Source organism: Sparus aurata, chromosome 19 (assembly GCF_900880675.1).
Source record: "Sparus aurata chromosome 19, fSpaAur1.1, whole genome shotgun sequence".
NCBI classification, from domain to species: domain Eukaryota; kingdom Metazoa; phylum Chordata; class Actinopteri; order Spariformes; family Sparidae; genus Sparus; species Sparus aurata.
The window spans coordinates 14,393,102-14,410,285 of NC_044205.1; the positions used below are offsets into that span (position 1 = coordinate 14,393,102).

General features: G+C 39.7%; 1 protein-coding gene across 7 annotated transcripts in view; it reads right to left on the minus strand.

The window, feature by feature from the left end:
• The window catches only part of tpk1 (thiamin pyrophosphokinase 1), a 126,263-nt gene that overhangs the window by 29,782 nt on the left and 79,297 nt on the right, over positions 1–17,184 (minus strand). For all 7 annotated transcript variants that reach the window (XM_030397663.1, XM_030397665.1, XM_030397661.1 and 4 more), the window contains 2 exons: positions 8,928–9,000; positions 5,442–5,537 (listed from right to left, as the gene is read on the minus strand). In XM_030397663.1, the coding sequence (XP_030253523.1) occupies positions 5,442–5,537; positions 8,928–9,000 (169 nt within the window). The remainder of the gene's footprint in view (positions 1–5,441; positions 5,538–8,927; positions 9,001–17,184) is intronic.

A 17,184-nucleotide genomic window follows, 5' to 3' on the forward strand; every position in this document is an offset into this window, starting at 1 on the left:
TTGTCTGTTATTGCTTGGCTGTATCCAAACATTACAAAGATAGACAGTAGCAGCCAATAACTTACAATCATGTAAAGTTTACTAACTACATTTCAAACTTTGAGAAATGACTGCTCTTACACCTACATCTTCATATCAGCCAGTTCATATTTACCACATTCCTCTGCTACGATAACAGATTTGTGAGTGTTTTTTGTTCTGTAAGTTTATGTGAATGCATTAACCCGTTCAGTAAATAACATCACAGGAAACCCACTACGCCACTGTGAAATGCGTTTCCATTTGCCTTTTTACCATGTTAACAAGCTGCCTTTGGTTAAATGAATTCAGCTTTCCCCACAAGGTGAACAAGCTCAGATCAAATTTGTGCAGCAGCTCTTTACTGTACATAACCTGAACGGACTGTTTACCGAGCTGAACGTATTGAAACTTCCTGCATCAGGCTATGGAATTAAAACTTAACCACTGCTGAGATTGAGGGTTATTTCAACATCTGTCTGACGCCCCCACATGCAGAGGCATTGGCGACACTGTCAACAACAACACTCAGTAAACAAACTCCCCTCTGCACGTCTGAGAGAGAGACCAAAAGAGAGTGATGTTATGAAGTAGAAAAATTATCATCTTTGAGTCAAATACTTCCATTTGATTAATAAAAATTACAAAATAATAGCCAGATCTGAAACTCAGTGCATTAACCTATGAAGAGAAGATCCATGTGTTCCTTCAAACAGATGGAAACAAAAACATTTTTTTTCCTAACCTGGTTTTACAGGAAAAGATCAGGGTTACTCTATCTAAATTTTATTTAGTGTCAACACATCCCATGAAAACACAGAGGCCAAAAGGGATTAGTATGTTTCTCAAAACCAAACAACTTGTTGTGGTGTCTGTGGGTCAGGAGTGAGCTTATTTACCCCTACAAAACATGCAAATCTTTTGAAACAGATTTCAAATACCCACATTAAAAATTTCCCATTTAAGAAATCAAAACTCAAACTGTAATAAATGGTGCATTTAATGGGGACCATTCTTAGCCACAGATTAACACACAATTTATGACTTTCATCAATGCCAATTGCTAATTTCCCTGAAATTGAAATGGGTGTTTAAACTTAAAATGAATTGAATGTAAGATAACAATTGCCAATATTATGTATATTATGCAAGCCTTTTGAAATTGTAATCACATTCCTCAATTACTAAAATGTACTTTAAATGCCACTAAAAATAGTGGCAAATCGCACATTATACTACAAAACATGACAAAAACGAAGAAAATTTGTATCTAATAGTTAACAAATAATATTTATTGTAAAACAATAATCAAGCTAACAAACATTTTTTAGGAAATGTGCCTGGTGACTGCAATGGCATGTTCATTGGGTGAACACAACTGCATAGCAAATACATTAATCCATGTTTGGTTAACTAGCATTGTTAATATAAGCAACAGATGCTTGCTGCAACATTTGCCCAACAGACTTGACATATCAGTGCACATTATGTCAATACGCAAATTATATGTGTAACGACTAGTATCTGGTGCCGACTAGTAAAGCTAGACATGTTTAATCAACTAGTCAACTGATCCCATCCCTACCATAGTCTGAATCAGAGTGACAGTACCAGGAATGGGTAGCCCAGTGTAATGGGGTGGCTCATTGAAATTGTATATTCTTAATAGTTTCTGAATAATTAAAGTATGTCACTTTTCTCTATTCATGTTAAGTTTTAAGTTTAAGGTTAAGTTTTTCAAAAAACTTAACATCCATTTTCAAATCAATGTTAATATTTCCAAAATGAGGATACGGACAGTGGCCATTTTATTTAAGTGGAATCTTTTATCTACAACAGGCTACACCTCTGATGTCCTCACCGTTCTTATTGCTTACTTAGAACAAATCATTTATATCCAAGAAGGTCATGATAGGAACAAAGCTGCTACCAGAAGGAGGAATAAGAGAGGTGTGGAGGGATCAAACCAACAGAGAACAGTATCAGTGAAGAGTATCGGTTAGTTCCAGAGGACAGAAAAGCTCAAAGAAAGTAAAGAATGGTGAAAGAGAACAAGGAGCCACGACTAGAGGTGTATTGTGTTTGAGCGTCCAATGACACAGTAGCTTGCTCAATCTTCCGCTTTCCATCACACTGCTGTTGTGTCCGCTACGCATATCAAACTCCCTACATCAATCTGGATTTTCATTTGTTCCTATTTCATGTTTGTTTACTAAAAACAAAAAAACAAGCAGGGCAAGGAGAATCTCACAACTGAATGAATAAAACTCAACAAGCTGGCTCAACAGATCCGGCCGTACTCTCTCCCGATTGGCTGGGGGAGTCAGAGCGACTCGGAAATCAACACAAAACACTCACATCCATTTATTGTGGATGATGAACAGATAAGGAGAGAAAGAGAGAAGAAAATGAAAAAAAGTAATGCTTTTTATGCTTGAAAGAGTGAAGCAAGGAGAGAGAAGCTAACTAGGACAGAGATGTGAGAATACAGACAGACGAGACTTCAACATGTTCATCGACAAACAGATGTAAACAGGTACCAAATGCTCAAACACACAAACTAGCCTTTTGAAAACACATGCACAATGTAGACATATACACACAAAGACACATGCTTGTGTGTGTATGAATGAATATCTATCTATCTATCTATCTATCTATCTATCTATCTCTATATCTATATCTATACACACACACATGAACACACACACACACACACATGAACACACACACACACACACACACACACACACACACACACACACACACACACACACAAACATTCTCATCCACCCACTATAATCCTCTGAAAGTGCTAAGCTGTGATGAGGAAAACATTCAGGGGTTAATATGTTGAATCTTAAATAGCCCAAACAGGGGAACAATGCTCAGCAATCTGCAAATCACTCTGCAGTGATTTCATCCATGTGTAAATTCATTTAAACAGGCTAAGTGGTTTGAAAATTAGTGGTGAGCAAATGAGAAAATGACAAGATGTGACATGAAAACATGATAAAAGTTTTCTGTACACTACTCCTATTCACAAAGTGCTGAAGGGAACAAAAGTTCAAATAAGAGTCATCGTCAGTAAAGAAAAGCAGAAAAACCTTGGTAAACAAACAGGAAAAGTCATCATCAGCAACTCTTACAGAATGTCGGGAAAAAACTGATTGCCGGGCTCCTATCTCTCTCAGGCAGACAGACGGACAAACACCAGTTAAAAGGCAGAGTAAATATTAGCTAGGCCAACAACAAAAGACGTCCATGGAAAGAAAGGACAAAAGTATATCTTCGCTTGAAGCCAGACACCAAAGAACAAAAAAAGTGCAAATGCACAATGTGACAACACATGTGCATTCTGTATGAGATGAAGTGCATTTTTGTGTGGCTGCAAGCATCTTCTCTGTGGTGTTTCATCAGCCTCAAGGTTTAAAGTGATTGGCGCACTCATCAGTGATTGGAGCAACACTCGCCATGCTGCTAACAAAGGCTAATATTAGATCAAATGGAGACCGAAAAAGGGGACGACAGGGGAAAGAAAGACAGAAAGAAGATAGGTACACTAATAAATATACACATACATAGATGAATATAAAAAATATAATTTTCCAAGATACTAAAGTGAAACTCGCACCAAAAAGCAACCAAGGCTTTATTTGTGATTGTATATGAGTCAAACCGTCGTGTAAATGCATAATCATGACGAAAGAGGCACTTTTAAGATTTACCGTAGTTTCCTTTTCGGGCAAGCTAATTTTCAATGGGGTGCAGGGGCGCTTTTACGCTAGCATCAAAATCTCTTTTTTTAAAACACTAAGAAGGCTCGACACAACATGAAACCTTGCTCGTAGTATCACCAGGGTCTCTACACATGAACACGAGCATTGAAAACATTGTTTGTGTATGCAGAGTTTACTAAAAAGAAGGTTTTTGGACAACAGGTTTTTGATGCTAGCGTAAAAGTGCCCCTGCACCCCATTGAAAATTAGCTTGCCCGAAAACGAAACTACGGTAAATCTTAAAAGTGCCTCTTTCGTCGTAATTGTGCATTTACACGAAGGTCTGACTCATATACAATCACAAATAAAGCCTTGGTGGCTTTTTGGCGAGAGTTTCACTGCTGTATTCCATATTTTTCCCCATCGTGTGATGTACATTCTGTGCAATTCAGCTGACATTTTGTGAGTCAGAATGGAAATGGAGTCAATCTCTGGATCAGATCACCATGTGTCTGGGCTCTGCAGCAGCTGGCTGAGCACGGGGCTTCGCTCTGGCTGGCAGCTCATTTCAGAGTTTTGGGTATCAGGTTGTTAGGAGATGCTTTACACTTTGACAAAGATCACAACAAGAGTAAAGTATTTCATTTCACATCAGCGCAAAAACCACAGTTACACTTGAATACTATATGTAGGGATAAATTTGGCTGATGTCATTCCAATGATATTTTTCCACACTCTTTACCTCAGGGAATGTCGAGCGAGCATGCATGTTCTTTTCCAGCATTTCATATTCATACACCCACACATGCCCGCACCTCAGATCTGCCCACAGCGAACCACAGTCAAATATTATTGACCTCTCAACATCTTATGTTAAGTACCTGAGGACTGAATGCCTTGTTAGGGGCACTAAACTCTCAGAAGATGGAGAACAGAGCTGTACTTTTTAATTTTACCCAGTGCTATAACTACAGTACTGCCAGTATTGCATTGTGATCATTATAACAATAACTACTATTTTTAACAGAAAGTCACTGGTCCAGACCAAGGATCATAGACCATATAGCATTGCAAATAGCACATTAAACAAAAAAATATATAATGTGTTAATTAGTGAAGCAGATTTTCATCCCTCTAGACCTGTCTAATAGTTTCTTGCTCCTAGCTTCTAGGACATTTATATTCTCATCCAACTCTCGTCAATTAAACCAAATGACAAAATGTCTCACTTTCCATTAAAGATCCCATATTCTGCTTTCTATATTAGTTATTTTAATTTAGGTGCCTAGTGGTAATGTTTACATGTTTAAATGTTCAAAAAATACATTATTTATGTCATCTTGTCCGTTGTTGCAACACCTCTATTCACCTTTTGTCCGAACGCTCTGTTTAAGTGCCAAGTCTTCTCTGACTGGTCAGCTCTCACAGTGTTTCTATATCATGCCAGCTTTTTTGCAGCCCCAGCCCCGAGAATGTTGACTGTATAGTTGTGACATCACAACCTTATGGAAGTCATGGCAGCTGTCTTGAAGGTACAGTATCTGAATTCACCATGGATTGAGCATTTTGATACTTTCACAGTATTTATAGAGCACCTAAACCTGCTGTAAATCAAAAAAGGATGGGAAGTGTTACTTTTACAATATGGGACTTTAGCAGTAAAAATGCCAGACTTTCAGTGTGTTATGAGCAGTGGATGTTTACCTGCAACTGTCGTCTCTGAATTTCCTCCACCATAATTGTAAGACACTTGGTGAAGTCTGTGAGATCCTGTTTTGCTGTTTCTATCAGCTTGCACCCCTACGCACAAAAGAAAAATGGAGACACACACGGGCAACAAAACATAATCAGATAGATGTACACACGCAGAGGGCAAAACAAAAACCAAGGCAGATATAAGGGATAGGGGGATAACAGAGCACAGAAAAACAGAAAGAGATAGAGAGATGCAGAGAGGTATAAATCAGTGTTTGAGTCTTGTCTTGCTGTCTGCTGGCTGTGTTGCTGAATAATGCAGAGGCTCCAGTCAGTGGCCCTAAACTACAGCATCCAGGTAAACAACTATGCTCTCTCCCTCTGTCTCCTTCTCCATCCACACACTGTCACTTTCCTCCCAAAGTACACCATCTTCCCTAACACACACACACACACACACACACACACACACACACACGCACACACACACACACACACACACACACACAAACTTGTTCGCTGTGCTCTGTTTGATCCCATCCATTCTCCCTCCCTCCCTCCCTCCCTCCCCTCCCCTTCTTCCCTCACCTCCCCTTCTTCCCTCACCCCTCTATCCCTGCCTCTCCTCCCCTCTCTCCCTCCCTTGCGGTTGCTTTTCTGTTCTCTCCTTTCCATTTATGCAGAATTATTCACCGTTTCCGACAAATCTCTGAGGGAACGCCTCAAACTTTCCCATTGTTCTGCTCCCAAAGCATTACCATAAAAGTCTGTTCTCTCTCATGGAAAAAACGGTTTCGCTCATTTTTTTGAGGCAACCTGTGTGATACTTATGAAAAAAAGTACTAATATTACAGACAGCTACAGAGAAATAGAGGGGAGAAGGGTGAGAGAGAAAAGGAGGGTGTCACAGCTAAAGGCAACCAATATCTCTGTGTGTGAGTGTGTGATCATGTGTGGTTGTGCATGTGTGTTGTTAAGTATTGGATCTGCTTTTTAAACTGTGTGCATCTGTGGGGCTCTGATCACAGTAACACACAGCTAAACACAGCAAAAGATTACATGGGCATTGCATTTTCTTTTCTCTAAGGTGTGTGTGTTTATGTGAAACTTACCATGTATCTATTATTTATTGAACCGAGCTTCATCTCTCAAGTGTTCTGGCCTGACATTTTGCTTGTTAGAAACAACGGGTAGTCCATTTCACAGGAGAATTTGCATTTTATTTTTCTGACCTTGGATAGCTGAGTCAAAAAATGCCTTATGAACAAGTTTCATGGACGGCTAGGGACGCAGGGAGGGAGGACTATGACGTAGGACGTCTTCAGAGGACAGTGGAGAAGCATCGTCTTGTGTCTAGACTGTATTTTTATATACTGTATTTATGGTTGAATGCATTTACAACTTATTTCAAAATGTTTCTCGAGTAAAAAAACAGAACTTGTCCAAAAATGCAGACTCCTGTTCACTATCCCATGCAACACCCCAGTGAAATGTGTTTTCTTTTATATTTACATGATTTAATAGCCCATCTGCAGGTCTTTAAAATACATTTTGTACTCTCTGTTTGTATACACCTTGTGACCAGTTAACATAAAGAAATGTCTTCTTGCAATGAAAGCAAAGTGTGACTTTCAACACTCAAATCATCTGGTTATTTTGAATAATTTTCAGAGGCCTGAAAGGGTGTACACATAACACTTTAATATGACTACTAGAGAAAATGTCAAGAAAATAAAAATAGTTTTGTACAAAAGAATAACGTTTTTTCTTTATATCTATGGGCATTCATCTCATGACCCCTGATCAAACATGCAGATATTTTCCTAACATTCTGCACTGATTGCACTGATCAACAATTGCACTGATCTTTGGCTTTAGTTAAATGCAAAGCAGTGTGCCTCCTGCCAGGCTGTTAACACTCCCAACAAGCTCCACCATTACATCTATTATGCTGAGGTTAAAGACGATTACTGTGAGGTTAAGAGCCAGTAATGGCATTTAGGCTATTAGCAGACTAATATGCAACAAGAGTTGTTTTGTATGTTAACAGGGACATGGTTTTTGTTAAAAGTAAAAAAAAAAAAAAAAGTATTCAGTTTGCCTGATCCTGGGTGGTCAGAGAGTGAAATGTACCTGTAAAATGTCACTCTGACCACCTCCAGAGGAGGCTTTTGATGACTGGGTCTAAATCTGGAGAGCACTGACAGCTGAAGGCATGTCAGACCACTCGGTTGTACCCACTTTGATGATTCAGTCTCCATGTTCGTGTCACTGTAGTTGGAACTCCTGTTGAGTCTTGAGCTTAAAAGGCTGTTTGACCCTCGTCAAGTTTGGATATTATTCAATCCATTCATCCACACAGTTTGACATCAACTCTATGACTATTCAGTGTACTTGATGAATATCTAATGTCAGTGTCATTTGTTGCCTCTAGGGGTCTTTTAATCATGAAAATGAAAACAAAATGTTCACAGATGACAGATGTATTTAAACTGAAGTCACGTTATATTTAGTCATGGTCAGTGGCCTCCTTTGTCACTTCCTAACCTATCATCTGATGTTTTCCTGGATGTTATGGCAACAAGTGACCAAATGAAACGCACCATTAGCTTGAATTAATTTACGAATTTCTCTGAGGAAAATGTCATACCTCAAGGTAGGGTCTTGTTTTTTTCTTTTTGACATTTTAGTGCAAAAAATGTCCCCTCGGGTTTTATTTTCCCGATTGCAGTGATATTGTTTGGGTCAGTTTGGGAAAGTGTGCCTCTATTCAGGATCATAACTGCATCATGACAATGGAATTTATTACACGGACAAAGAAGTAAAAAAACTAACAAAAAAAAACCTTAATTTCCTATGTTACCGACTATCCTGTCTGATACATTCATTGCTTTTGTCTCTTATTAGCTCATTAAAGCAGTGCAATGAGCCAAGCAATGCCAGTTCAACTGATTGTCAAGGTTTTGTAGTTGAAGCGGTTATAGAGAAGACACATAGGAATAAGATAAGCCAAGTTTGGGTTTGACAGGCTGGCTACAATTTATGCTATATTGCATTCCTTTTGTTGAATATCCCAGAAAGTAATCAGAAATGGAGATAACTGATGTGTATTTATTCAAAAGTCCTGTACACAATCCATGGTTTACTTTTTTCTACGTCTTGGCACAATGCGCAGCTATAGTGAACATAAAGCTACAACTTTTGATGTCGCTGTAAGCTTTAAGATGGTAGTGAATTAAAACTGCTCTACATTGTGGTGGCACTTTGCATCAGATAGGAAAGGTCTCATCTCAGAGGAATCCATGTTGGATATTGTCAGCGTCTAGATGAAGTTATGTCAAGGTGGTTAAAGGGTCCAGTTTCAAGTTGAGAATAGCATGTGGTTCTTTAGTCCAAACTTTCAAGTTATGCCTGTCTGAAGTCCTATTACTTTTTATGTGTTTCTGTGTGTATACCTGTAGCTCTGAGAGTGTGTGCAGGTTGTGTTCCACTCACCTTGTCTGAAAAGAAAGCTTTGACCTCTGCAGTAATGGAATCAAAATCCCCGCTGATATAGTCAGGGAGGAAGCTGGATGTAAAGGATAGAAAGAGAGGATGAGTGACAGAGGGAGAGGGTTACGATTGCGAGGAAGACAGAGAGACAGAGAGTGTGAGGCAGAGATAGAAGAGAGGAGGAGAGAGGGGACATCGGGGGCATGTGTCAGCTCTTTGATCTGTGTGGCGAGGGAGAAGAGTGACGCCGCCGGGGGAAAGACGAAGAGACATGGAGACTGACAGGGTGATTCTCTTTGGCGCTGATGCTGCCCCTCTTACTCACACATACACACACGACTAACTGCAGAGATACTGAAATTGATGTGAAAACACACAAACAAAATGCACATAGCAACATATTTACAAGCAAATCTGATATGTTTGATACATACATCCAAGTCAAACACATAAACACAATAGAGTAATGATAGGACTGGAAGCAAATGTAGTCCTAAATCTCACTCACACACTCACACACACACACACACACACACAGCGTAATGTACCTGGTGTTCATCAGATATTGACCTGTTCCATTACACTGACTGACTACATTCTCCATTAGAGCTCAGTATTGGTTTCATTACTTCAGGTCATAGTGCAAATTGATGTTTTGAATCATGCGCTCAATTAATGCAGTATATGGTAAGAGCAAATGGTGAAAAAAGGTAGTACAAATAATCCATGTGTATATTTTTGAAATGGGTTTACTTATGCAGACTACTGATATGCGGTTAGAGCAGAGAGTGAAGTCAAAAAAACGTAGACCTGTGTGCTCCCACCCTGAAATTGTTCAAATAAACTCTAATATTGACAGTGACTATCAACCAAATTCTGATACTATAAGACAATATCATAAAGTATACAAAGTCAAACTGTTTCTGGCTGATTCTCTATTAGATTTCATGTCCTGTGTCTTCAACTCAGGGAAAATGCTGATCGCAATAGTTTACAGATGTCAAGTTCAAACACGTTTCAAAAATAGAAAGGAAGAAAGCCTAAAATGTTTGCTTATACAGTCCCTTTATATAACAAAACACCAAAAACTGTCAAACTTTATAAATGCAAATGACAGCCATTTCAAATGATTAAAACAGAAACTATATTCCCCATCTTCTTAATAAGCAATAAGTGCCGAGATTATAGCATAGTATCAATGTTGACAGTATTTTGCATGCAAGAAATAAATGTATACCGACTTTCTTCTTAACAGGAACATGTGTGCTGGAGGTTGTTAATGAACCCAGGCAGCTAGGTTTGAAATCTTGCCATTTGTTTACATAAGGCCACTGTATATGCACACTATACGTATAACTGATTATGAAATAAAAGCTACGACGATCACAAAATGAATTACTAGAAAGGATTAATTAACCCTACATTACCACAAGCAATTAAGAGGATTACAACTGAAAACTAAACTGGGCACAAGGTTTGGGAATATATTTGCATGCAGGCTTTGCATTCTGAATATAAATTTCATGAAGTATTTCATTCATTCAAACACAACTGTGTTTCGAGGCAACCTGCACTCACAGGGTGTAGGAATTAACAAGGTCTGTTGTAGATATCGGTGAAAAGAGCAAAAAATCTACAGGCCACTACTGAGTAGAACATTCCTGTCAGAGAGAGAAAGATAGCTCTCTGCTTATTCCCTGTGTGTGTGTGTGTGTCTGTGAGTGTATGTGCATGTGTCTGTGTCTGTGTTTATGTGTAAGGTGCAGGACCACGCAGGGATGCAGTAGCCACTATCTAGAGGCATTAACAGGTCTGACATTACGATTTCATGGTTGGTTGGGCAATGTGTTTGTTGTGTCTGTGTGTGTGTGTGTGTGTGTGTGTGTGTGTGTGTGTGTGTGTGTGTGTGTGTGTGTGTGTTCCCCAGCAAGAAGCGAGAACGATGTTCCGGTCGGTTGAAGAAAGAGATACAGAGGGATTATTCCCTCCCTCCTTCCTCAGCGTTCCCATTTACACCAACAAGATACAGCAAGACAAACAGAACAGCAATTGTATGCAATCTGCTGCCACACACATACACACACACACCTACCACAAACAAGCATAACGACAATGAAACAAAACCCTACCTGAGCTGGACAAAAAATGTGAACTATGAAAAAACTTGCCTCATCCACACAAATACTTTGACAGGCAGTGAAATGTGCATGCACACACAGACACACAATCAAACACACTAACAAAAGGCTCAAAAATATGCAAATAAGAGGGTGTACACACACACACACACACACACACACACACACACACACACACACACACACACACACACTTTTCCCTCTTTTTAATACAGCACACCACAATTGCATCTCCATTCAGAAATAACCTTTCTGTGACAGATGGGACGAGACGTGACACTGGGCCTGATCAGAGCTTTACACATACACACACAAGTGCACACACACACATTCCATTGTGACCTGCATGCGTGACTCCATCGGCTGATAGTAATTGACCAGGCGAGATTCTAAATTCTGTCTGTGTGCATGAGTGTAAATGCGGTTTGCGCGCGTGCGTGTGTGTGTGTGTCCGTGTGTTGGTTGTCTGACAGTCTTCACTTCCACATTAATATTAACTGACACTTTAATTTGGATGGGAAATAGAGCATTTTAGCGCCAGTTTGTCTGAGTATCGGGCAGCGGATGGCTGTGTGACCTTTGCCTGTTTGTGTGTGTGTGTTTGTCTATCAGAGTGCTTGTGTGTGCCTCTCTCTGGATCCTCTTTGCCTGCTTTTGCCTCCTCTTCCAGGCAACCCACACCTCTCCTTCCCACGCTGCCTTCTCTTTTACACTCCCTTGCAATCTTATGTCATTTCTGCTCTGCAATACTTACTTTTCTGTGTAATTATGGCAACTTCCTTCCATCTAAACCATTCTTTTCTTTCCTTTTCTTACTAAATAAACCTGACACCAGCCTTCCATACGACCACTTAATTACTACAAAATGTTGTTTTGTTTATATATACTCTCCCTTTCTCGTATCTTTCACCATCTCCTCGATAAAAAGCATGATGAATACTTTTCTCACTTCTCTTGTCTTTTCATCAATTGAAGAGATGCGGCCTGGATTACTGCCTCTCATTCCTCCCATCTCCCAATCAGAGGAAGAGAGCCGGTGAAGGGGTGGAGGAATTATTTTGGATGATATCATTAACGAACCACGCACATAAATGAGCCAAAGCAAAGCATTTTGAGACGTTCAGCTCCCTGAATCATATGAACACTAATGTGAACTGTACACACAGAGCCAAACAGAGTCACATACAAACTTTTGACGTATGAAAAGTGATTTTTGATCAGATCTCCAGTCAGCATCAACTTTTCTAAGCATAACAATCACTATTGTGGCTGTTTGCGGACACCCAGGGCTGTATGATAACATATCTACTGTCCTGCACAGAGACAGGACAAATAAGGAACTGCCATGGAGGCAAGTAACTGAAAAAGTAAGACTACCTGGCAAGTTAGGCCTCAGCACAGCACAGCTCTGATCAATCCGAACTCCATTCAGGGAACAATCATTTTAAGAGCTGTTTACTTGTCATCTGGCCGACAGAACCGCCAAAGCATGAATTCAGGCTTTTTAAAAGGCGGCATTATGATGTTGTTATTTCAGTGTCTTTCTGATCCATGTATTGCAGTCAGATCACAGAGAAATGTCTTCGTTTTGGGTTCATATCGATGTAGTTTGAAGTTATTTGTATTTGCGCAAACATCTTTTTGGTGTTTGGTCTGAACGCAGCATTAGGTAAGAAGGTTAGGGGCAGTTCTTGCTGATCCGAACGGACAATTGGGAGAAAACAACACATGTGTGCTCATTTAAAGGACCACACTCCTTTCATACAACAAGAAACAACACACATTCAAACTTCATTAATGCAAATTTCAAGTGGAAAAGTAATAAGCCTGGAGAATATAGCATGCATCAGTGTATTTTTCATATAACTAATGTATGTCATCACTCATCTGTAAGGGAACATATGTGCCTGAGGATGTAAATGAACCTGGACAGCTGGGTTGGAAAGCGTGTTGTTTGTTTACTTAGGGCCACTGTTCTTGCACTTTATTTGTATAACTGATTATGAAATAAAGAAGAGAAAATCAAAATGCATTTTATAGGCAAAACGTAAATTCACAGAGTCCTACTTTCCCCTGTGGTTTTTGGCTCAAACAACCCAGAGTTGAACAGGCACAGTGATCACAAAATGAACTAATACAGAATATTAGTCGTTAACTACATAAATCTGGTCGAAATACCATGATAATACAAGCAATTAAGGGGATTACAACTGAAAATCAAACTGGGATGGAGGTTTGGGAATATATGCGCAAGCCAGCTTTGCATTATGAATATGTATGTGTTTCATTCATCTAAATACACCCGTGTTTTGAGGCAACATGCATTCCCAAGGTGTAGGAATTAACAAGGTTTGTTGCAGATATCAGTGAAAACAGCCCAAAATCTACAGGCCACCACTGACAAGAACATTCCTGTCAGAGAGAGAATGCAATAGCTCTCCGTTTATGCAGTCTGTTTGTGTGTGTAAGGAGCAGTATTTTCTAAGCTGTTAGTTTGTAGATGTGGTTTACATGTCTGGTTTCATAGCAAAGTAGTACTGCAAAAGTAGGCATGAAGAACAACCAATCAGTGCTAACAGAGATCGTTTTATCCCACTGCAACAAAGACTCTAATAAGCAAGACCTCTGGGAACATGAGTATGAGCTTACCTGCACGCTGAAGTGCACGTGTATCGAACATTCTCATGTTCATCTGTATAGAAACCATTAAAAACACTTGTTTGGTTGGTGTGGTTGGATGTATGATAATGTATTTGTGTGCCTGCACTACCTGGATTTGTTCATCCAACAGTGATCCAGTGATTCGTGGTCCAACACAGTCTAATCCCAAAGTTAATCAGCTCAATGCCTGTAGGATGTCTGACTAATAACCAGACATGGTCATAATTTAACAGACTTCGCATCCCCAAAACACGCACACACACACTCACACACCCTTACTTTATTAACTCTCAGAATTATTACTAGGGCTAGGAGGTGTACTAGAGAAAAAGCAGGGGGTAATTGTAATTTTAATTGACCTTAATTGTTACAATTTTAAAACACTAAACTTAACAAAACTAATGATATCACATCGCAGATTATGTGATAACAAAACTACAAAGCCATCACATTAAAAGGTAAGACCCAATTCCCCATGCTCATCAACGACAAACTCTACATGGAGTCTTAATAATAGCATAGCACTGAAGTCCTGAGAGGCAAGTGAGAAATAAATAACGTGAGGATCTATTTCTTAAATCTAATCTAAGTGGTGTTCTGTGTTTATGACTGATGAACAGCTGTAGAAAAATATGTTTTCCCAGGACAGAACGTTTAGTGAGTCTAAACATAGAAGGAAAAGAAGGAAGAAATTTAGTTTGGCTATGCAGCTATTACTATAAGAGTGGCACTTTCTGCACACAGCAAAGACCTACTGCAGTAACAATATATATTAAACTAATTATACTATCACAAAAATAAATGTATGTTGAAGGTAAATGAAAAACTTTATTACAGCACTGAAAGAAATGAGGAGGAAGGGCCATTAGTTGCCAGTCGTCAGCTGGTCCATTATTCTCTGGTTTAATCTGCAGTGTAACCTTCATTATTGTTGGCCTATGATCTTGTTTTTTAGATCACGCAATACTGGCATTTCAACAGTTCCCAGGCTGTGCAACTTCGATTACAGTATATTTGAAAGGAGCATCAAATGGAACATATAAAGATCAAAATACATATCTTTCTAAAGTATTTTAAACAAATATCAACATAACAGCCTCAGAAATCTTTGCTGACCAAATTAGCACATCATGCCAACTCACACGGGCCCCTGACAACAACGCTTAGAGTTACCGACCTTATAACCATACTATAATCCTTACACATAGATATTGGCCTGTCTGGTGAGAGTAAAGAATGAAACCTGTGACATGTGGATAAGAAAACATGTATTGACAGAAAAAATAGAAAGAGAGACTGTCAGATATATCTCTTTGCCACTAAGTCTTATAAGTAGTGTAACTCTTGACAACTTCATTTGCTGAGGCTGACAGCATTATCTTTTTCTCCAAACAAAAATGCATACACTATGCTGACTATCACTATGCTCTGAATATCTCTTCCATATATACACACGCTTAGTCAAATACTGACACATTCGCAGTCTGCATCTTACACACACACACACACACACACACACACACACACACACACACACCTGCAAGTTTTATAAGCCGCGCCTGTGTACATTCACTTCCTCCCACATTCAGTTGTGCTTCTCTACTTGTTCATCCAACTCTTGACTTCTTATTCTCTCAGAAGATTTGATAAAATGCACAAATTAGACGAAATTGATTTTTCATTTAGAAATGGCGAAAATACAAGCTTACATTCACAGGGGAGTCAGGAGGTCTCAGCTGCGACAAAAGAGTCAGAACCCCCATGAAAGCAATTTTACTGCAACGTTGGTATATCATAATAATTTTGCAATTCATTTTATGAGCTGAAAGCTTTTATACTGCTGAGGGTTGCTCAGTGGCTTAAGCTTGAAATGTTTTGCATATCAGTTTGTGAGTGTTGTTTTAGCTCATTGCGTTCCTTCATTCTTGTGGATAGAATTAAATCATTTACTGATAATGATGCTTACTGCACAAGCTATAGAGCAGCTGCAGTCTACAACTGTATGTAGACAGGGCAGTGGTGTGTGTCTAATGAACAAACAGCTGTTGTAATGGTCTTACAAAAACTGTTGTCATTGTCTTTATTAACAGCTAAACATAGCCTGATCTATTCTAGATTAGAAAAGTTCCACATTCACCTGGTCTACCCTGGCTGTTTCTTGCATGAAACTCTGCTCTCATTACTGGATGACTCCGCCTGTTTACCAATCTCGAGGCCTTTAATTAAATGTACAGTACACCGATCACCCACAGTGTTATAACCACTGACAGGTGAAGTGAATAACATTCATGAGTTCGTTACAATGCTTCTGGGAAACCTTGGCTCCCATTTCCCCAAACATCATTGCATATCAAGTAGAACCACTTATGACAACAGCAGTCCTCTATTCCACTGCTCCCCAAGCAGGACTATGTGTCCTGCCACACACCAAAAACTGCTTAGGAATGGTCCAAGGAATGAGATATGCGCCGGCCCCAGACCCCAATCTGATCAAGCGTGCATGAAACGTGCCAGACCAAGTCCTATCAATGGAGAATCGGCCTCACAACCCTCAGCACTCTGCCCTGATGCCAGACACTACAGGACAACCCCAGAGGTCCTGCGTCCATCTCTTAATGGGTCAGAGTCAAGTCCGATACATGGGGAGGCTTCCACGGATCAGACTTAGTCAGTCATGTCCCATGGATGCTTGATCGTATCCGGATCTGGGGAATTTGTAGGCAGGTTGATGCCTTGAGCTTTTTGTCACAATCCTCTGGCCATTCCTGAGCAGGTTTTTGGTGTGGAAGGGTACACTGTCCTACTAGCAGACTACTGCCACTGAGGAGGGCCTTTACCACTGGGGGTTTACTCAGCCTGGAACAGTGTTTGGGTAAGTGTTGCGTTGTCAGTTGAGTTCAATGAGTTCCAGGACCCAAGGTTATCAAGCAGAATATTGAATTGTATCAAGATGTTAAATGTTTACTTCAACTGTTAGTGGTTTTAATGTAGTGGCTATCCAATGTATGTGTGTGTATATGAATGCAATCAATGATGAATACGAAAGCGATCACAAATTTTCATTCGAAGTTGCAAATTGACTGAAACAATTACACAGTGGATTTGGACATCAGGATTTTGTGTGAAAATACAAATGAAATGTTTGTCTTCTACCAACCCATAAAGCGAGGTCGAATCATTGTCACTTGACTCACCATGAGAGGCAGAAAGCCTTAGCCTGACGCGCCTACTCCTCTTTCATCCCTAATGACTCCCATTAAGGTTGTTTTGACAGAAAATTACATGGCACCTTTCTTTAACTGTGAGAGGCCGTCTGCCCACTCCGTTCTTGTGGCAGAGCAGGAGGCTGTAGAAGCTGACCGGAAACTTTATTATCCTCATTAATATATTCTGATGGAAATACACTGTCAAAAGCAGATATGTGGACAAATACACACACAACACCTCACTTATTGAGGCCG